This window comes from Accipiter gentilis, chromosome 8 (genome assembly GCF_929443795.1).
Source record: "Accipiter gentilis chromosome 8, bAccGen1.1, whole genome shotgun sequence".
In the NCBI taxonomy this organism is placed as follows: domain Eukaryota; kingdom Metazoa; phylum Chordata; class Aves; order Accipitriformes; family Accipitridae; genus Astur; species Astur gentilis.
The window spans coordinates 14,099,474-14,120,949 of record NC_064887.1 but is presented as its reverse complement, the minus strand read 5'-3'; the positions used below and the strand labels follow the sequence as shown (position 1 = coordinate 14,120,949).

The 21,476-nt window shown below is 38.2% G+C and overlaps 2 protein-coding genes across 6 annotated transcripts in view; one reads left to right on the top strand and one right to left on the bottom strand.

The window, feature by feature from the left end:
- MIGA1 (mitoguardin 1) overlaps positions 1–14,852 on the bottom strand; it is a 45,570-nt gene extending 30,718 nt beyond the window's left edge. The window contains exons 1-7 of one of the 2 annotated variants that reach the window (XM_049808585.1): positions 14,741–14,852; positions 12,494–12,664; positions 9,499–9,676; positions 8,819–8,955; positions 8,444–8,570; positions 7,839–7,975; positions 6,950–7,073 (exon numbers count right to left, since the gene is read on the bottom strand). In XM_049808585.1, the coding sequence (XP_049664542.1) occupies positions 6,950–7,073; positions 7,839–7,975; positions 8,444–8,570; positions 8,819–8,955; positions 9,499–9,676; positions 12,494–12,592 (802 nt within the window). In that variant the 5' untranslated portion in view covers positions 12,593–12,664; positions 14,741–14,852. Of the gene's footprint in view, positions 1–6,949; positions 7,074–7,838; positions 7,976–8,443; positions 8,571–8,818; positions 8,956–9,498; positions 9,677–12,493; positions 12,665–13,649; positions 13,851–14,740 lie in introns of those variants that run through there. The other variant, XM_049808584.1, reaches the window with a different exon arrangement.
- The window catches only part of USP33 (ubiquitin specific peptidase 33), a 43,313-nt gene continuing 35,893 nt past the window's right edge, over positions 14,057–21,476 (top strand). For 2 of the 4 annotated variants that reach the window (XM_049808573.1, XM_049808572.1), the window contains exons 1-5: positions 14,521–14,914; positions 15,082–15,164; positions 19,532–19,595; positions 20,132–20,246; positions 21,316–21,369. In XM_049808573.1, coding sequence (XP_049664530.1) covers positions 20,166–20,246; positions 21,316–21,369 — 135 coding nt within the window. In that variant the 5' untranslated portion in view covers positions 14,521–14,914; positions 15,082–15,164; positions 19,532–19,595; positions 20,132–20,165. Of the gene's footprint in view, positions 14,262–14,520; positions 14,915–15,081; positions 15,165–19,531; positions 19,596–20,131; positions 20,247–21,315; positions 21,370–21,476 lie in introns of those variants that run through there. The other 2 variants (XM_049808575.1, XM_049808574.1) reach the window with 1 other exon arrangement.

Sequence of the window (21,476 nt, the reverse complement as noted above, 5' to 3'; positions counted from 1 at the left end):
CAAAAATCAGAAACAGACTCTCCTTCTGATCTTACTGCAAGTGGGTTTGGAAATTTCTATCCATATCTCCCCCCAGGCTAACATACAATAAGTGACCTTGAGTCCTCCAGTGTTGGTTCAGTGTACAGTAAAGTATATTATATTACCTTGAGCCACTGCTGAAAAGACTTCAGCTTAATCTGTTTCGCTATGCAATGAAATGGCACTTAAGTTTCAGCTTTTAAGATAAACACAAACATACACTCCAGGTTATCAAATACCAACATGAAGATACACATTATCAAATACTAATCTTTTTCAGTACCAGTAACTTCACTGCAGGTCCATGCAAAGCTATTTTGCATTTTTCATATAGTATTGCCAAAATTAAGAGTATCACTGAGAAATCCAAGCATTATAATCTTTTGATAGACACAACATTTGCAGAAATATTTTTGTTTAGTTTTAAGTTGAATTTTTAACTACCAATCTTACTATTCAACATTGTGCTTAGGTGCTTTCTGGTAAAGAATTTTGCTGAAGGTGATTTAGAAAGGAAGTGTTATCAATATTGCACAAATTTGCCTTTAAAGGAAAGTCGTAAATGTTATTGATAGCAGAAGACATACTATCCAATTCAAACATCTGCCTTTTGAGTATCTATTGTGAGTCAGAAATAAGGAGTTGCAGCAGTAAGTTGCAACACAAGAGACCTCACAGTAAAATGCTGTAAGCTTCAGCAGTTACTGAACTTCCATAAACTGTAATAGCTAAATTATGTTCAAAATATGCATTATTTTTTAAAAAAATTGGATTGGAATAACTTTTCTGGCCTTTTCCTCAGACTCAGTAATATTATTTTCTTTCCTTTATAAAAGGATATATCTTGGGATTAATATATTTCCACACTTTAAAAAGAAAAAGCTATTGTTTTCTTTTGTTTCAATTTCAATTCTGTTTCAACCACTAGAAAAATGTTTCGTCCTTCTCCAAGAAATGAAGGAACCATTTAATCTAAATTTATCTTCAAGAAACACAAAGCAAGCAAAAGTTTTAAAGCTATGATAAAAAGTTACGCTGCTTTAAATTCGTTTTATAGTTTGTACTACTAGAGCACACCTAAGTGAATTACTACAAATTGCTCACCTCCTCATTGGAGTCTGAGAATTATAAACAGACACATTTCTTGTGCATAACCAAATAAAACATAATATTCTCAAACTAGAATTATTTCATTAATATTTCAGAGGCAGGAAGGAAAACACAGGCTGTAGATATTCATCCATGAACAGTAAAACATTATAGAAGTCTGTGTTAACAAAATATATAAAAATGAGCTTTCAACCTCTTCATTGATTATGCAAAGATAATTTTTGTTTTAAGAGCAGCTGGAGAAAAGGTTTCTAATATGTAAATATGTTGTCTAAAGACTTTTGTCACTAGGTTAAAGACTGTGCTAAGTCTGTCCAAAATGCCAGTCATATCTTTGAGTGAGAGAAGAAAATTAAAAAAAGAAACAGACAAACCATCCAACAAAACCATTCAACACAGACCTTTGTGAGATCTTTTACTGCAGTATCTCAAACAACTAATTTGTTTTAAATTGTATAATTAATATAAAATATTTTAAAACAAAAAATGTAATCAATGCATAGGTTTTAATATTATTATCAAAAAGTTGGAGTGCCAGTGTACACAAGCCACCATTAGTTTGAGTGCCAGCGTTCCTTTTTACAGTACAAATCAGAATAATAATATGACATATTAGGAATGCAGTACTGACAAGGAGCCCTACAATTTGAGAGTTTTCCCCTCTGACCTGCAATTCTGCTCGTAAGTAAAACTATTGTTTCTCTCCTAACTCTTTGCATTCCTCCCAAGTTAGCTTGACTAACATTTCAGTCTGCTAGAAAAGGTCTAAAAAGAAAAGGAAAAAAAAAAAAAAGAGATAACTTTCTTCTAGGACAGACTACAGGAAGTATTAGAAGCTTTTAACCCTCTACCCCCCCCACATTCACCACTCAGAAATAACAAAATGAATATTTTTCAGTTTTCTGCCAATTGTCTCCTTCCTGATTCAGTCTAGCTTATGCCTGCCTCAAGAAAGCCTGTTTCTAGGCTTCCCACATTGTTTCACAGTCTTAAGAGGATCAGCATAAAAACAACAGCAGTTCAGCCCTAGGTATTTGTTTTAATTTCATGTCCAGAAATCCTTCTGCTATAGAAATCCTATTTTAGCTTGCTGGTTTATATGATAATTCTGAAAGTCCAGTAGAGAATGCAACAACAACGAACTTAATTGCGTTCCATTATTTCATCTATTTAAAATGCAAGTCTTTTCCAGGGCTGTATTCATTGTTTGTAACTCCACAATAGCTTACAGAGTTGAAAATTATTATTTGCAATTATTATTATTATTGTTGCTATTAATAGAATTCTACCCACAGGCAGAAAAGGTATTTATTTACACCTGCATCTTCTGCACTGCTAGAAGTTGAATATTTGGAAATATCAGGAAGAGAAAATGTTTAATTTACATATAACTAGGGGGGGCGAAAAGCATTTGGAGGTGCTAATTTACACAACAAGAAGCAAACAAAAGGCAATTAGACTACAGCATGCAACCACTTCAAGTGATGATTGCCTGCTCTTACAAGTCACCTTTTACCTGTCATAGCAGACAGAAGAAAAGCACTTCAGGCCACATCATGAAAGACATTGGTTGCAGTGACAAGCTATTGTATTCCAGCAGGGTCCCAGGTAACTTGTTCCTGACTCTCCCATGTAGCATGTTATCATAGTCTCCTGAAGGCATTTTCTCAAAGCTGGTTGGCAAATTGTTTATCATGTCAACAAACTTCAACTTGTAAGTGGGATCACAAAATGAAAAGCAAGCCTGTGGTATGATTGATCAATGGCAGCACTAAGATCTTAATTTGATTAGGTAGAGGGAATGACGACAGGGGAAGAATAACCTTTAAAGGTTTTGGGAAGGAGCAACATTTGTGACTAGTAGACAACTAGGGGAGAGAGTGGTTTCAGGAGCCCCAGCAAAAGATTTTACAGAGAAAGCTGAAAACCAGAAATTGATGGAAATTTTTACTTTTGTAAGTTTCCTTCCTGACCAAATTTGGAGATTGTTACAACCCAGGGTTTCTGAATAAGAAGTGCTAGTCAGACATTCACGCAGCAAGTCTTTTGATAACACTTGATAGCATTTGTCTGACTGTCAGAGCCCTGTCTCCAGCTGTGGCTAATCACAAGTGCTTCAGATGGAGAAAATAGAAGTAATATCCACAAACTGTATCTAACCATTATGTGTATCAGAGAAAAAACAAAGCAAAACATTTTCTGATTACCATTGTGGGTCAACAGTTGAAACCCTGAAGCATAAAAGCTTGTTATAAGCATTCTAACTACAAGCTGCAAGTGTTCTGAATCTATTAAGGACAACAAAAGGTTTTTCTTGGTCACTCCAAGGCCCAAGAAAGAAGAAAAAAAAGCAGTAGTAAGGGGAAACACTTAAATGCCAGAAAGCCCACAATGACCATTTACCCCCAAGTCCATCTCTTCCTCTCAAAGAGGAATAAAAACATCCCTCAAAATAGCATTAAAAAAAACCCAAACAAAAACCCTCTTTGTCTAAAACACTGAAATACCCTCAACATGCTTCAGAGGCAACTTACTTCAGAACTTAACTTGTTTCACTTAACAAGCAGACATTGGATCTAGTTATGACTTTGACATCAAGGTCTACAAATCCCCCAGCACCACATACCTTTTCCATGTGTAAGGAGCTATTCAGAACAAGTAAGTCACCTCTCAGTATTTTCTTCAATAAGAAGCTGGACATACGCAACTTAAACCACATATTAGCTTGTTTTTCCAAAACATGGATCATTTTTATGGCTTGTTTTGAGCTGTCTAGTATTTCCATATCTTCTGAAATAAGAACAGCAGCACTGGACACAGTATTCTAAAACCATACAAAACCAAGATCATATCTCTGCCTCTATGCTGATGCTGTCCTTTCCACATAGCCAAAGATTAGTAATGGTCTTTTTTCTATAGCACTGTGCTGAAAACTTACACTATGATGCAAAAGTTTCCTAATGCATTCCAAGAGTGTTTCTTTATTATTTTTCTTTTAAAATCTCTCTTCTATATGTACAATCCATACTTGCCTGGATTCAAATGTAATTTGTTAGATTGTAACCATTTAAACAGATAAGTCAGATCAGTATTACTAATCTTTCCTTTTCATTAATTCAAAGCTTTTAATGCCCTAAATGATCAATTTTTATCAACTTCCAGCTCTACAAATTATTTTATCAGCTACATAGTTGATAAAATTACAGCAGTTAACCAAGCATCTTCTCTAGAAAGCAAACCTTTCCCTTAACAGTAGACAGAAGTATAAACAAAAGTTCATGTCAGTGAGCTAATTATTATCATCTAATGTATGCTATATCAATCCCCCAAATTGCAGATCTCTCAAAAACCTACAGTCTAAGAAAAAACACTGACCATGAAACTGTATCGACTGGCGCTAATTACACCTTTTATTATGTTGTCTGTGGTAACATAACTGTAAATTAGTAACTCTATTATTTCACAGGCATGACGCTTAACTTGGGTGTTGGAGTTTTGGGGTAGTTTGTTTTTTAAGATTTGGAACTAAATTGGCCATTTCCCAATCATTTGGAACATTTTCCACTTTCCAAGATTAGTGAATAGTAAATGATGGATTAGGGTGCTTTCTTCATCTAGCTTCTTCAAGAAGTTTTGGGTATAAATCATCCAGGACTACTGATTGTGATTTAGCAGATTCTGCCTCTCTTGCCACAAATTATATACTTCCCTACAGAGCAGAGGCACCTTCATTTCCATTTCTGAACTGTCATTTGTATTTTGCAGTAGGGTATTATTCTTAGTAAAGAATGCTGTACTATATTTCTTTTGGCCACTGGGATTTCATAATTTTCTTGGACTTGCTTATTCTTGTGGCTCTTGAACACTTCCATCCCTGTTGTTGTTAATACACATATATGTGTGCACACAAACGAAAAGGAAAAAAAGTGATCAATGTTTATACTAGCAAAGAGTAATACAAAACTTTGAATAGAATTGAAACAAAATAAGTACATGTTAACATGCACATTTTGGGGTAGTAAAGGAAAGTCTGTTGACAGCAGCTTTCATTTTCTTTTACTAGATTACCAAATACAAAAAAAGGACATAAAAAAAAAAAGGAGGGGGGAAATAAACCCATAAGAAAGCCTCTAGGATTCTCCCAAACATACTTTTCTGTCTCTTCCAGGAAAGCTACCAAAAAACTGTCGATCTCAAAAACATCCTACTTCAAACATTCATACACTACACTCAGTGTCATATCCTACAGGAAAGTAAATTACCTAAGAAATTTTGAGTGATGAAATATTTTTATATCAAATATTGAACCAAAACATCCTCTGTATTAAATCTTCCAAGCACCAGTGCTTGGAAGCAGATGATGTTCTTCTGGTTTTCTTCTAAAACATTCTGAAAAAGTGAAGCATTCTTTAGAATATTCCTTGCTGGTCAAGCCACAAGTTCAAGGTAATGATGAAAAAGCCCCAAATCCTGAACAGTGAAAACACTATTCACTAAACCACTTCATTACTTGTTTTTCTCACTCATCTGGACCAGCATAAGTAAAAATCCTAATAAAGTAACAGACTCAAGAGATCACAAATGATTTCTACAAAGAACATTTGAAATTAATTCAATTCTCAGAACATTCTTGGTAAACAAGAATTCAGTTATCACATCTAAAAAAATAAAATATCGATTTAAAATACTTCCAGGGTAACCAAGCAAGACAATAACTAAACACATTGAACATTACATTGAGTCCTCTGAATACCATTTTATTAATTTTGCCTGATGACAGAAATTACAAATAAACTTCTAATTTAATAATGGATATACAAGGCAATTTTATTTAGGGCTTACTGTTTCAGACACCAAAATAAGATATTCAAATGCTCTTCTGCTTTAAGAATTACATTAACAGGTGTAGGCAGGTATGTCAGAAAGCCAACTCTGACCTAAATTGAATTCCCACCTTACTCAGAGCTGTATTTAGTAGTTGCAGGATAACATGAGGGTTAAGAGATGAGTGCACTGCCACCTCGTGCCAGTCAAGCTGAAGCCTAACAAACAAGACTACTGACTAAAACTAATCCCAGAACATGTTCTGCCTTTTAAGTCTGACAGTTATTTGAGATCAGATGCTTGAATTATGAAAAGGTATAATAGTATCAGTCTTTAATAACATCTTAAACCAATTCTTTAAATAAAAATAATCAAACTATCTGTATTTAATCAGCACATCTGGCAGCAACTGCTCATTATATTTGCCATTTTAACATCCTGGTTTTAGTCACTCATAACTGATAAATTTCAATCACCATGGATAAGAGCATTGGTAATGGATATCTGTTTCAGACTAACTCTTTCTGGTTGTTGGTTTTGGGTTTATTTTGCAAAAAATTATGACAAAAAAAAAAAAAAAAGAAAAAGTACATGCATATACAGTTTGACAGTTCAAAATACGTATAAAACTTCTTTTGAAACGGTCTAATACACCCATGCTATAAAAAGGGTCATATATTCTTACTGCATAAATATTTAAATACCCAAGTCAACATAAACTTCAGAAAGCTGAGAAGTATTATGAAAATTCTCAAGTATACTGACAAGTCACAAAGAAAAACATTTCCTCTCATTCCATTCTTAATCTAAAATACGAGCACTACATCAAATATTACATAATAATGTAAAGAACCTGATTTTTTTTCTGTTTATTTACAGATAAATATAATTCTGCTCCGTGGATAGATATTTCAGTAACTTCCCCCACAAGATATTTCAGTAACTTCCCCCACAATTATTACAAGCAATAAAAATGTAAAATAGGAGTACTCACCAATATCATTAGCTAAAGAAGCAGGATCAGAGGCCCCAAGTGTGGCTTCAAACTCCTCCTGAAGACGATAAGCTCTTTGAAGAAGGGATTCAAGCTTATGAATGAATTCAGCACTAATGATATCCTGCAAGAAGATAGACATTAGAAGATTTTTCTATTTGTTTACAGTCTGTAAGATTCCTTTGTAAGATCTAAGAATATTAAGCCTTCAAAGAGCAGACCGTGCCACATTAATTTCCTACAAACTGCACAAGGACACTGTCAGATGAATACCTCAACATCCAAAACATACACACTTTTCTAAATATGCATATTTTATTTAGTGTAATAAAACTAAAATGTACATTTTAAAACACTTTAACATTATCTGTGATGTTTACTGCACTAGAAATAATGAAAGACACATAGGTGGATGTTTATTTCAAAATATTTTTAGCATTTAGCTCAAAAAAAAAAGGAATACAAATAAAGTTCAAGTACATTATTTGTGAACATTCGTAAACTGATCATCTTTCCCAAGACCTTTATCTTTGCTAAGCAGATATCCTCTCGAATAGTCAGAAAAGAAAGGGATGACCCAAGGGATTTTGTGCAGAGAACTAGTGTGCTTAGTAGCATGATAATACCATCCAGAAGCAAACACCGATGCAACAGCTATTGCAGAAAAATAAATAACGTTAATTCCCTCCCCCTGTCCTCCTCCAAATAACCAGCCAAAAAAACCCAAAAGGAACAAAGTTAGATGTCCTTTAAATGCAATACCACTAAATTGGAAATTTGAATTAATTCTCAGTTTTGGTAGTTGAATTAGAAGTTGAAAAGATTCAGGCAACAAAATGCAATGAATTGTCAGGGCAGCAACAGTAGATTATACATTGAATATACTCACTTCTACACTTTCTTCTGCAATTGCGTCTCCTGCTCCCAGCTTAATGGGACCACAACTTGCTTCATCTTCAACTTGCCTGTTACGAAAAGTTAGTGCTTGCTCCCATCGACGCAGTGCTTCTTCAAAAAGCTCCATACCTAGGGGAGATCAGGAATACCTCCATTCCATCAAATGTGCAGCTTCCATATGAATTCACATTTTAGAGTTGCAGGACATTATATAGCTAATAAGCATGGTTGTAACAGAGATGTAAGTTTTTGAAACAACAGCATTTCCCAGTCTCAAAAGAAAGATATCTAGCTTTTTAATAAGAAATAAGTTCGCAATATGATTAAAGCAACAATTTTCAATGTATTTTTTCCTATTTACATTTTAAAATAATTTTATGGATTACTACTACAAAAATAGGAGTAAAAAAACCATGTATTTTGAAAAACTAACTCTAGATCAAGTAAGATTTCATTATTTTATGGAAATGTTCTTAGACACATCCCAACAGGACACTGCGAAAGAACACCACAATAATATTATGTGTCACTTTGCCATAAAAAAAATTTATTTACATTCATTGTTGGTAGATGCTGATTGTTCTTATTATAACTTACCCATCAAATATAAGTTTTCAGGTGTGGTCACTGGAATATTGACAAGCTTCATATCGTCTTCATCTCCTTTATCCCAGGAATTAGAATTGGCACAAGCACAACTGTGACAAGAGGTGGCACTCTGAACCTTAAAAAAAGTAAACAAATTTTGAAGTGTTGTTATACAGAGTATCCTTAAAACTACGTTCTTGCCAGAGTACATTACATCCAAGCTTTCTGCCTAGAAACTATTTTTGCTATGTAGTTGTCCTTCCCAGCTTCTCTAGCCTTCCACACAGCTTGTTCAGGAGAGTTGTTTCAGCTCAGTGAAACCATTAGGTGCACATTCAGTGCAAGTTAACACACATTCAAGAGCCTTAATGCACTTTTACTTACCGAGGCCAGGCTTTGAACTGAACCAGAGTATTTACTGAAAAGTCCTCCATTTGCATAGATGCAAGACTGAGATCCTTTTTCCTTGGCAGAGCTCAGAGAAAGAGTCAAGTTTTGCCGACTACTGGAACAACTAGAACCTAAGAGATACACTGATTTTAAAGCTGCTGCAAACTCAAAACATTGTATCTTTTGTTAGCAAGATCTATCAAGAATTGAGTTTACTCTTTTCCATAAAATCCACTTTAGAAGCATACAACAAGTATTCCTTTATTTACAGTTTTACATGAGAAACTACAAATTAGAACACTTGATATCTATAACAATAACCATGCATTTGAGGATTGTTATTTTCCCATCTTATAAAAAATTAAATCTGCTTTTCTCAGTATGGACATGTGTCCACAAGAACAGTAAACCCCACTGTTAATATACTACTGATAAAAGAAAGTTTTAATCCAAAGTCATGATTGAAACTTCACCTTTGAGAAGACGACCAGTTTATTTATAATACATTGCAATTTTCTTCCTAATTTGCACAATTTCTACTTCAACAATTCAAACCTACTCAGCATTAAAGGAAAATACTTTGGTTTACTACTACACAGTTATGCACACCCAACCCCTCACACCCATTTTCTTCCTGTCCAAGAAAACAAAAACTTGGGGGTTCCTTCATGTACCTTTTTCTGATGCAGCTGCTTTGGTACACTCTAATACTAGATGACTTGGTTCCCATGGTGGCACTTTCTTGTTTTTCTTTCCACGTCTTCTTTTAAAGTGATTGGCCAGAAAAATAACAGATATTGCACTCACTGCTGTTACTGTGAAAAGCTTCTTTAACCCAGGGGAAAGCTTTATCTGAAAATAAAAGAGTGTGACTTCACTAGAGGTATATGCTCCTTAAGTCCCACCTTTCCTCCTGTCCTCCTTTTGCTGTGTTCAACCTAGGCTATAGCTTGTCTGAGGGAGATAAGAGATGCTGCTCTCACATAGCCTGAGAAACAACCAACTCTGAGCAAGGACACAGACTAACTGCTTCTCAAAATTTGTGATGGCCAGTAGGTGAGAGAGTTTACAAAGGGGCTGGTGCAACAAAGTAAGTGGCTGCACTAAGAGACATATTGCAGTACCAAGAACTATAAAGTATATTGCAAATCCATGAACTATGGGGGATCTACATAAATGACTTTCAGACAAACTTCTTTTTATTTTATTTCTTTTTAATGCCAGGACAATGCAGGGCTTCAGTTAATTCTCTAACAGCAAAAAAATTCTGAGAAGAAACTCACCATTCACAAATAGACTATTTCTTGCACTGTGAAAGAGTGGAGGATCCAAAAGCTAACATTTGCATTGTGTTTCAGTTTGGGAAGAACATGTATTTAAACATATTTCTCTAAATAAACCTTTTTTTTTTATTGTTACATTTTATTTTGGATATAGATCAGCCATAGGTTTACAGACATTTAAATTAGCAAATAAGAACCACATATACAAGCAACTGGAATTAAAAGCCATTAACAAAGTTTATAACATTCAAACTGACAAGATATACGAAGAAGATAAGAGCCACTTAACTGGAAACTAGAGTCCACATTCACAAAATCTTTAGGAAATCTATGCTGCTTGAGAAACAAACTGCTGGGAGAAAACCAGATCTACAGTCCTTGGGGCTAATATGGTGTTTCTGTAACATGTTTCCTCACACAAGAGAGAGCTGGCCACACAGAGTACCGCTGCACTCTCGCAGTCCCTGGTTGCTGTGTAATTGGTTAATACTATCAAGAGTTCTGTAATTTAAAGAAGCACTGAAAGCTTTGCTCTGCAGTGAGTTTGCAATCAACAAGTCAAACACCTTTGACTTGAGAACCATGTCCTTAGTGGTACTGTATCTTGACTGAGGCCAAAAACCTAGCACTGTACTCTGCGAGGAAAAGGAAATCCCTGAAACACAGCACAAGCACGTACTTAGAAAAGACTACTGTATTTCACAGAAAAGAGCTAATAACCAAATAACTGAGATTAAAACCTTGAAGCCCACAGAATTAAATGCTAGAACTAAAGTTTCAAAGAACTGTAAGTGGATTTTTAAAAATTCGTCTGTGCCTACAAGCATGATCATAAATAAACTAACAGTGAAATGAAAACATCTAGGAGAGGAAAGTTAATAGTTGCACATGATGGAGTTGCACATGGTATTTAAAAAGGATGTGAATGCCGCAATGTAAAAAAGAAATCAGTGATCTTGCAGTGAGAATTTTAAAGTATTTTAAATACAGAAAAAATGTGAAAATAATCAGATGCAGCTAAGACTGAGACTATCGCATTCTGGTTTTATATGCAGTAAAACTTTGAAAAGCATTTACATGCAAATATGAAAAATGGCATTGCTTTTGCTGACAAGCATCTAATTCAATAAAAATAAAATACTGTCATATTAAAGACATGGGTTTTAAAAGCAGAACTTTATTAGGACCTGCTAATATCTATTTTTTAAAAAACACTATTGGCATTCCTAACGATAAACAATTTTTTTCTTATAGTTATCCTTGTCAATGATTCAGCATACACAGAATGGAAAAAAATCTACTGGACCATATTTTGTACTTAGAAACTCTTTTTTTTCCTCCTGTGTATTATGGCATCAGAATATGGCTCCCCCTTCAAGAAATGTATTCTCTGAGCGATATGATTGAAGCCTTAATATTTTCTCAAGTAATTCTGACTTATTTCACTATTTCACTCTATCATTTATCACATATGTAGTTACAAGCAACTAACACCTGTCTTCTCTGAATCTCTCCAACACAATTACAGGTCCTCCTCCCTGTCTTTGACATGAAGGTGCTCTAGGGACAAATCTTATGATTCTCTGCAGACAAGGGGTATCAGCTTCACAATACCTCCAGCTTTTGTCATCCTGAAAACTAAGATCGTAACGTATTCTTTGTCCAGATTTGAGTGACTGCTATCGATGTTGCTAGTGAAAACTAGCCTATAGTGTCAATGAAAGAAAATAAAAATAAATCACTCCAGGGCCATCTGTAAAAGGAAATACTGAGATTAATAGAGCCTTAAGATTTTCTTTGAAGATCTTTCTGCAAGTGAAACAAACAAACAAAAACAGAAAAAAGAACTGAACGGGTTTAATAAACAGCCTGCTTTCAAAGAATCAATACCTTGTTTTAGTCATGAGCCACTTATTTAATCAAACAGAAGTGACTCCAAAACTAGAACAAGGATTTTTGATTTACATTAATGAATTATCATTCAGGTTAATTTGGAGAGTGGTGCTGGCAATCTAGAAAGTATTTCAGACCACACTCAGTACTACTAATCAAAATTTAATGACAGTTATGTTTAGTTTTAAAATATCTGAAAAATTCTACAAAAAAAAAGACAACTTGAGGGTTTTGATATTTGATGAGAATCATTGTGCTGTTGCAAATGAAGACATATAGACATTGCAGATAAAGCATGATGATGCACTAAGCATTTATTAGCAGAAAAAGACAAGAAAACCCTACTTTTAGTTCAATGTTCTAAATAAAACAAAAATCGAGGTGTTCTGTATAAATTTAATTCATACTAAGCGCAGAAGAGTGAGAACAACATTGCAGTTCAACTTCTAAATATATATCAAAAGTGACAATGTTTAGATAACATATAAATTACCTGGTTAAGAGAATAATACCAAGAAATGGGAAGATGAAATACCCGTAAAGCTACCGTCTTCAGAGAAAATCGTGCCTCAGTAGCAGCTTCTTCTGACATGGCTCCCTCTCTCCCATAACCTCATTAAGTGGAACTATCTTGAAAACAGTCACAGATGGTCTCTGGAATACTCTGTCAAATGAAGCATACGTGCCGAATTACGCAATAGAAGCCCAGGACGGCTTTCTTCTACGAGCTCAAATCTCTTATATAACAGGTACATGACTTGTTTGATTGCTGTTTCTGAGTAGAGGAGACATGCTTAATGAGAAGACAGCACACTTGCTGGCCCAGCTTAGGCCCCATTCCTTCCAACTGCTCTGAGCAGAGCCCTGTGTACGTATAACCAGGATCCACAGAGGACTCGGTCTGCTTTGATTAGCTGGCAGTTCACTTATTATATCCTCCAAATCATACACGGCAACAACCCTGTTCTAAGATCACTGCTGTTGGAAGGGCGTAACTGCCAGCTCAAAGAGTTAAAAGATTTGAGAGCAGCCAGAAAAAGTTCATCTCGCTCAGAGCTTCGGGTTTTTGGAGACACACAGTGAGGAATAAATAATACAGCCTGACGCCATCTCCCCTGTTAAGGGGAACATCCCCCTCACGCCCTGAAGCTAAACACAAGGCGAAGCCTCTGGCACCTGACGTCCAGGACCGCAACCGTGGCAGGGGGCGAGGTGACAGAAAAGGGCGGGCCCACGCGCCGAGGGAGCCGTCGGCTTTAACGGCCGGCTGTTTTCCCGCCGCCGCCGCCGGCCACGGGCGGGCCGTGCCGCCCCGGAGGCGTTTCCTCGGGGCAGGCGCCTCTCCCCGCCGCGGGACACGGAGCGGGGCCCGGCCGGCCTCGGAGGGGCGGCGAACCCCGTCCCCGTAGCTAGCCCCGTTGGGGGCAGAAGCCACCGCCGCCCGGCCCTGCCGAGCCCTCCCCAGGCAAGGCAGCCCCGGCGTCGCGGTCAGGGGCGCCCGAGCCTCGGGACAGAGCCGGGGTGGCGGCTCCGCGCGCCCCTCAGCCCCCGTCCCCGCAGCCGCCCAGGCACAAGGCGGGCGCGCCTCTCCCGGGCCTCGGGCCGGGTCCTCGCTGCGCGGCGGCCCGACGGTTGCCGCCCTCGGTTACCTGCCGAGCACCGGGGCGGGCGCCACGGGCAGCAGCCACGGCCCCTCGCGGGCGGTTCCCTCCCCGCACCGGCGGCTGCTAGGAGACCGGCGGGGGATCCGCTTCCGGGCCAGCGAGAAGCGGCCGAGGTCGGCCGGGAGGCAGCCCCTGCCGCTGCCACGTGAGGGCGATCCGCTCCGTTAGGAGTCCGCGTCGGCCATCTTTACGCAGGGCAACCGCCTCCCGCGGCCGGCCGGGCGAGGTGGGGTGGGAGCCTGGCGCCGCCATTTTTGTGCGGGGCAGCGCTCACGTGAGCGGCGGAGACGCTCCGCGCGGCCATCTTTGTGCGGGGCGCGTCCCGCGGCCGGTGTTGCGGCAGCCGCGGCCGGTGGGCGTCCGTCTGCGCGAGGAGGCGCCGGCGGCGCCGCTGGTCTGGGCGCGCGCGCCTTCCCCGCCACGGCGGCCCTCTGCGCCGCCGCCGCCGCCGTCCCGGGCGGGGGAGCGCTGCCCGCCCGCCCGCCAGGGCCGCTGTCCCCGGAGGCTGGGGTTCGCCATCGGTGGAAGCCGCGGGGCTGGCCGCGGCCCGACCTAGCTCCGGGCCCCGCCGCACGGTGCGTCCTCCCGGCTGCTCCGGTAAGAGGGGGAGAGTCCCGCCGGCGGCGGGGAGGGCGGGTCGGGTCCGGCCCGGCGTCCGTGAGGGGGGAGCGGAGCGCGGCGGGCGGTGTCTCCGGCCGGTCTCAAAGTCCAGGGCAGGGCGGCTCGGCCCGCCGGGCGCGGTGGCACGGCGATGGCCGCCCGCGGCGGCGGCGGGAGCCGTCTCGGGGGCCGGGGCGCTGCGCTCCCGGAGGGCCGGGTGGGGGCCGGGGCCGGTGCGCGGCCTGCCTCCCCCCGCCGGGCCGCTGAGCTGAGCTGAGCTGCGGAGCGATGGGTCTGCCGTGCCCGGGCCTCCCGCTCCGGGTCAGCGGGTCGCCGTGCGAGGGGGGGGTTCGCCCGCCTGCCCGCTGGAAGCGGCCAAAGAGCTTTGACTCGACCTCCGCAAATACCTGCTAAATTTGAAGCCATGCGGCGACGGTGTTGTAGGTACGATGCTATTCCTAAAACCAATAATTTACCTGTAAATTACTCTGTTCGTTCCCTGAGGTATCGACACGCTTAGGTCGCCGTGTACGAGAGATGAAATAGGCTGGAGAAAAAAGTCTGGTGTAGCACCTAGTGGAAAATCACCGTAGACTTCTCCTGCGCACAGGCAAAGCCTGAGTTGGGGAAATCCTCTTAGAAACATAAAGGTCAGCTAATGGGTTTCTGAGTTAGGATTTAAAGTGGTGGAAGAAAGAAACGAATGGATGGTCTATGTACCCGAAAACGCAACACAAAATCAAAAATGTCTAAGCCTGTAAGAGGATATACCCTCAACTCAAACATTCTTTTTAATGTCCTTTCTCTTCGGAAACAGTACTTCATTGGCAGAAAAGAAAAATCTAATGAAAGTGATCTCGCTTGAGTGGATAGCTCTTGGTGCCTGAAAATAAGGACCAGGTATCTTTCATCAGTTTACTGAGCATGCTTTTGTCATTTACTGGGGAAATACCGGGTTTTATTCTAAATGGATAAAGTAAGTTTCCTACCAGAGTTAGGATCGGTGTCATCATTTTTTCAAAAAAACAGGATACTCTTGGTTTAGAGTTGATAGATTAAAAAAAAGGTAGAAATAGGGAGGGATGAGGGGTGAAAAATCAAAACCACCTACTGATCAACAGAATATAAAGGAACTTAATGTGTGAAATTAAGGTTAATCTTCCCTATTTCTTGACCTAAGAAGACTATTCTTAAGTTTGGTAACAATATTATTCAAGTGCATTGTTAAGCTGAAGTAATTTCTGTAATAAATTGTCAATGAAACCAGTAAAATTTTTGAAGAGCAGCACAGTTCTTTAGAAAACTGATAGAAAAATGTACATCTTAAAAATCTGGATATGTATGTCTAAGGCTGTAGCTTCAATGGGCATGTATTGTTTGGAGTGAATGCTGATGGGTTTTTTTCCTGAAGCATGAAGAATACTTATATGATAAGTAATTACTGAAGTTCCAGAGCTCTTTAGTATTCTACATAATTAAATGTTCAGATACAAAATTGCCCCCCCATGTCGCTCTTACTTTGTTGCCATAAAATGAAAATAAATGTTAAATGCAATTGTTCCAGTGCATCACTAGTAAAATAACTGTGAGTGCAAATAAGAAGCCTGAACTTAGAGCTTATTGGTTTGTCACACTGTTATTCAGAGCTGTACCGGCAAAAATAATAAAAGCCTATAATGAAGATACAATTACTGCTTCAAGTAATTGCTCTCTTCAGAATAATCCTTTTATTCTTAAAATCTTCTACCAGCATTCCCTTACTGAACCCTGTAAAAAGATCTGATGAAATGGCTCCATATTTAGGGACATCAAAGGAATAAAGATACATATTTGTTTATTTCAACATCTGTTGAGGTGTTAACTACTATAACTAGGCAGATGAAAACATTAACATTAACTAAAAAAATTTTTGAGAGAATTTAAAATCTGTTGTCTTTCTATTGGAAATATTAGGCTCCCTCCATGGGCCTAAGATAATTTTCAAGATCAGTTGAATTCTCTTAGTGTTTGATGGGATTTTTCTGTGTGTGTGATAGGTCTTCATGGTAGGCACCACACAAGTCTGTGATGCCATGGAATTCTGCTGAATAATAAATAGGTTGCTGGTCATGATGCTTTAAATTATGGTTCTGATGGCACACGTGAGCAAATGTTTTTTTCTTAGTGAATGCAAAGAATAAACAAGAACACACACAAAAAAGACAGTGAGTTCAAGATAAGTGTTGCGGGCTTTTTTTCTTCCTTTGAAGTGTGACTCTATGCATGCACTAAGCAAAAATGTGTTAAGTCCTTCTTTTAACCATTAAATGGTTCACTTAGTTGAATGATATAGTATGATGCATTGAGATAGGTGGGCTGTAACAAACCTTTCAGTTGAAAAGGTGGAGAGACATAGCAATAGACTGCAAAGTTCTTTCCCAAATATGTGGGAAGCATTTGATGAGAATCTTATTGCATGAGTATGATCATGCACAGTTAGTGTTAAAACTTGAGTTCTATTCCCAGTTAAGTTTTACTTCATTCTTAACCTCATAGTGAAACAAATATGCTTCTTGTATCCCATATGTGTAGGTCCACGCTTTTCAGCTTGTGACTTTTCTAGGGTTCCTGTGAGACCATGGAATACTTCTGAAGGGTCCATGAAAGGTGACAGAAATAGTCTTGTTACCACTGGACACATGATTGCTGTCTAAGAATTCCTGTCTCAGTAACAATTTTTTAGAGTTCTGCAATGTGAGGAAGGCTGAAATTACTGATATAGATCCTTTTCAGAGCCTTTCTCAGTTTTTCTAATATATAAACTTTTCGTTCAGGAAGCATCATCTGTAAAGGATTCAGGGAAGCTATATATTCTTGTACAGTTTTTATTCTGTGGATGTCTTCTTTTGGTCAGTGGTAGCAACAGGATACTGAGCTAAACGGACCTTTTCTGAACCAGTAGAGCTGTTCATATGAGATATCTAGGTACTTTCCCAATACAGACTATCACATGTCATTGGGGGTATGAAGTGGAGATACACTCCAGCTTCAGAACAGGGGTATAGAATGGAATGTAAGAGAAAGTACAAAAGTAGATTTTTATTTTTTTGTAATTACTGAAAATGTGATGAAGCGACTTCTGGATGAGGTCAATGCAATGCAGAAGCTTGTGAAAAAGCAGATGTGATAATGAGACATATCAGTAGAGAAAGATAAGCAATCTTTTCAGATAGAGTAGGAAGTAGTGAAATTGAGGAAGGGCAGTGAACGAGGGAGGGGCTGTCCTGGACTTGCTAGGACTTAGGGAGCTGAAGGATGAGTCATGGTTTTAAAATTAATTTTCCAGTTCTGAACTTAAACATAAAATTTTACAAAATGTGTTACTGCAGCTAAATATATTAAGCTACCAAGATTATGGCAGTACAGTGAGTTATCACGGTTGCTACATGATGGAAGGAGGTGTGTAAGAATTTTGTTAACAAAAGGTGAAAGAAAGGCCATTCCGCTTTGCCCATATAATAACATGTAAAGAATCTATAACATTAACTAGACTTCTACAAGGAATGCTTTCCATACGGACAGCAATAGGGACCACATCCATAGGGACATGAGTTTCAACATGCTTTGGTCTTTCTGATCTGAGAAGACAGATGCAGACTGCTCCAAGAAACAGAATCTGGTGTGAGCAGAACTCCTGGGTTTGGGTTTGTTCAGGACTGTGGGTCTGGATTTGCGTGGTTCCAGGTGTGAAAAGTAGCTGTTAAATACAAATCTGGTAGCATGAGATGAAGTCTCCACTTCATTCATTGGTTTGTATTACTTGGAATAATGCATTCAGAAAGCTTCTTCCATTAAGCCTAAAGCTTTACTAATCCATTATACCAGTCTTTCTAAAGCATTTGTGTTAAATCAGCATTAATTCATGCTGAATTTTTTTTTCGTTTGTCAGGGCTTTATTTGAAACTAATTTGTCCACTTTTAATGTTTTAACAGACCTTGCAAAATGTGCAAGATGAAACATACATTCATGTTTCCATTTCTGTTCTAAAAAGGAATTTTACAGTTCAAAGCAGAATTGCTAACATGGCTGAAGTTGAGGAGGTTTGGCCTGAAAAACATCATTTTCATATTTGAAATCTCTTTGAGCAATACTGCACATAGATTACAAATAGACACTGAACTGAGGAAATACTTCTCCAGCTGCATCTTATATTTGAGAGTACTGCGTTTTAAATGTCATGCCATTGGTCCAGGAAGAGAATTTAGACATCATCTTGAAAAAAATCCCGAATTATTAATTTACTGTAGTATTTCCAGTCTTGTGAGATAAGTTCTTAAATATTTTATTGAACAGCTGTTAACGTGACATTCAAAAAGACTGAAAGTTACACACACATACTTGAGTATGTGTGCGTGTTATATATATATATAAGAAATATCTTGTGACTTAAATACTTGTCTATATACATAAAATATATTTAAGTATATATATGCAGGTATATACATGCAGATGTATAATAAATTATATAAAGTATTTTATTATTCCTATACAAATAATATAATACTTTAATAGTATTATTTGTATAGGAATGTTTGTAGGAATAATACAGTCTATTTATACACATACACACACACATATAAAAAAAACCCCTTAGATAACCAAAGGGAACTGAAATGACTCTTGGTTCAAAGGGATCTTATTGCATGGCAATGGAAGTAAAGACCAAGTCAAAGATAACAAACAGAAAGTTTTCTAGGAAGTGTGTCTGAGATGCCTACTAGGCAAGGTTTGTTTCTCCCACACCATCAAAGCCCCAGGTTACTTAATATTCAAAGGAGTGATTGGTCATATAGTGGAAGGAACAAACCAAAAGCTGCCAAAGCCAACATGCAAAGAGGAAAGAGATGTTGATAACAGTGCTAAAGGCTGCAAACAAATCAAGGAGTGTGCATTACGGAGTTAGGATGGAAGTTTAGTTGCAAGTCTTGATAAAGGAGTGCTACGTTGGACAGATAATTGGGCAAAGAAAGCTTAAGATTTCTTGGGCTGTAGAGAGATTGAGGCATCAATAGTAATTGTTTAAGTGACAAAACTGGAGCAAAGTTCTTGGATGGTTCTTATCTGCATGAGTCGGAGTGTTTATATAAAAAGAATGTTACTGAGTTAATTTTTTTTATTTTCCTTCTGTAAAACATCATAGCTTTCTGTGCAGCCAACAAAATATATAATGACAAAGTAACTCTGTTTAGCATTCTTTACTTCTGATAAGTTTCTGTGTCTGCATCAGAGACTTTGGATGGACAGAGAGAACTCAAACAAGAGGAAAGCTCACTGAGTGTTCAGTGCTACATGTAAGTTACAAGTTTCAGTTTGCTTTTGATATACAATATGCCTGAATGTAGAATGTGTCTTTGTAAATAAATAAAACCAAGATAAAGTTTCCTTCTCCTTTGACAAACAAGTCATGTGCTCCTGCATTTTAGCCTTCACAGCTTCAGCACACTTTAGCCGTGTTGCATAAGATGCCTTACCAGAATATACAGTTAAAACCACCATCAGTTCTGGGTAGGCTTGAAAACTGTAATTTTTATGTCGTTGGGGTGCCATGGTAGAGGCCAGGAAGTTAAATAATTAATCCAAACCAGCTCTGCTCCACTCAGGATTCTGTTAGTTTATGCCCTAAAAGTCAAGAGAATTTCATTTTAGAAGTCAGCTGTGTTTAATTTTGACTGTTGGATTCTCTTACTGCTAATAAATTTATTTATACTAACTTACCTTAAAAAGGCACATTCTTTTAAGAGTTATGTTTATGTTGCATATTAGATATCTAATCTTGCTGCCTACTGTAAGGAATTGGGTTTTACTCATTCTTACTTCTGTTGACAAGTGATTCCCTGGTCTTGAAAATCCCAGCTTCTGAAATGTCGTCGCCCGAAAGCAACTGTCCACACTTGGAATCAGTTGGTGAGATAACAAAAGAGGAATTGATACAGAAATCTCATGTGAGTTGTAGCGGCTTACTTTCTTCCTATCACAGTTAACTCTGGTCACTTATTTTAGCTACATATCTTGTCATGTATTATTGGTTATAAGATGCATTTCAGTGTTAAGCATGGGTAAAATCTTCTGTACTGGAATAGTAAGGTTTAAATGAAGTACGGGAAGAATTATAGGCTTGATAAAACTGAAAAACTATTTTTCAGTACTTAACACTTAAAGAGTAACTTTCCCAGCAGTGTTTTCCAAAGCAAGTGATGTTTTAATGGAAATATTAGTTAAAAGACTTAGCATAACAGCAAGCTGAACTTTATTTTCAGACATTGCCATTGTAGCAGTTATTTGGAATGTTAACGTAATATAGTATAACTGACTTGACTTCAAGTAGAAACTGTAACAAAGAAATTTATGCTTAAGTGTTTCTTGGAGAACAGTTCACTTTTTGAGGGAGCAGTCACAGCTTGAGAAACTGCCCCTACCTGAAATCTTGGTTTCCAGCTACTATTAATAAATAGAACAAAGAAAGATCTTGTAACCCGTTTTAGTAGCTGGGAGGTGATGAAAAGCCAAACTTTTTCTGTCTGTGGTGCTAAATTTCTTTATCTTAAAACTCTAACAGTTTAATTTGCTCGTGATGCTGGGTATAGCATTTCTCTAAAGTTGCATCTATTTTTGTAAACCTTTGCGGGTAGTGTTGACTGTCTGCAAATAGGGATAAGCAGTTATTACAAGTTCTATCACTTTCATTTCTTTTTATGTTAAATTTATTGGAAAGACCAAATTTGAGGATTTTATAATAATATGATATATGTTTATGCTCTATTTAGAAGAACAATTTTTGGTTTAAGATGAAAACTCAGAGATCTATCTTAGTGTTTTACTAGAAAAATATGCTGATCTTAAGATTAAGTGAAGCAAAGAAAAATTGGGCTGGTTATCAACACATCTTTTTTTTGTCTTAAAATTATACAGCTGATACTGAGCTTTACAGTATTTTTTTCTCATTTTGTCTTGAAGTTGTTGTTTACTGGTGAAAGTAAATGAAATAATACTTTGTGTGTTTACCTTTAATAGGGCACTTGTCAGGACTGTAAAGTCAGAGGACCCAACCTTTGGGCATGCTTAGAGGTAAGTTGTTCTGTTATTCCATAGTAGGGTCCTTTTCTAGTAATCTGTAGATAAAGTTGGTAGTGGTTTTTTTAATAAACAACTCTAATGAAGTTCTTTAAATTAGT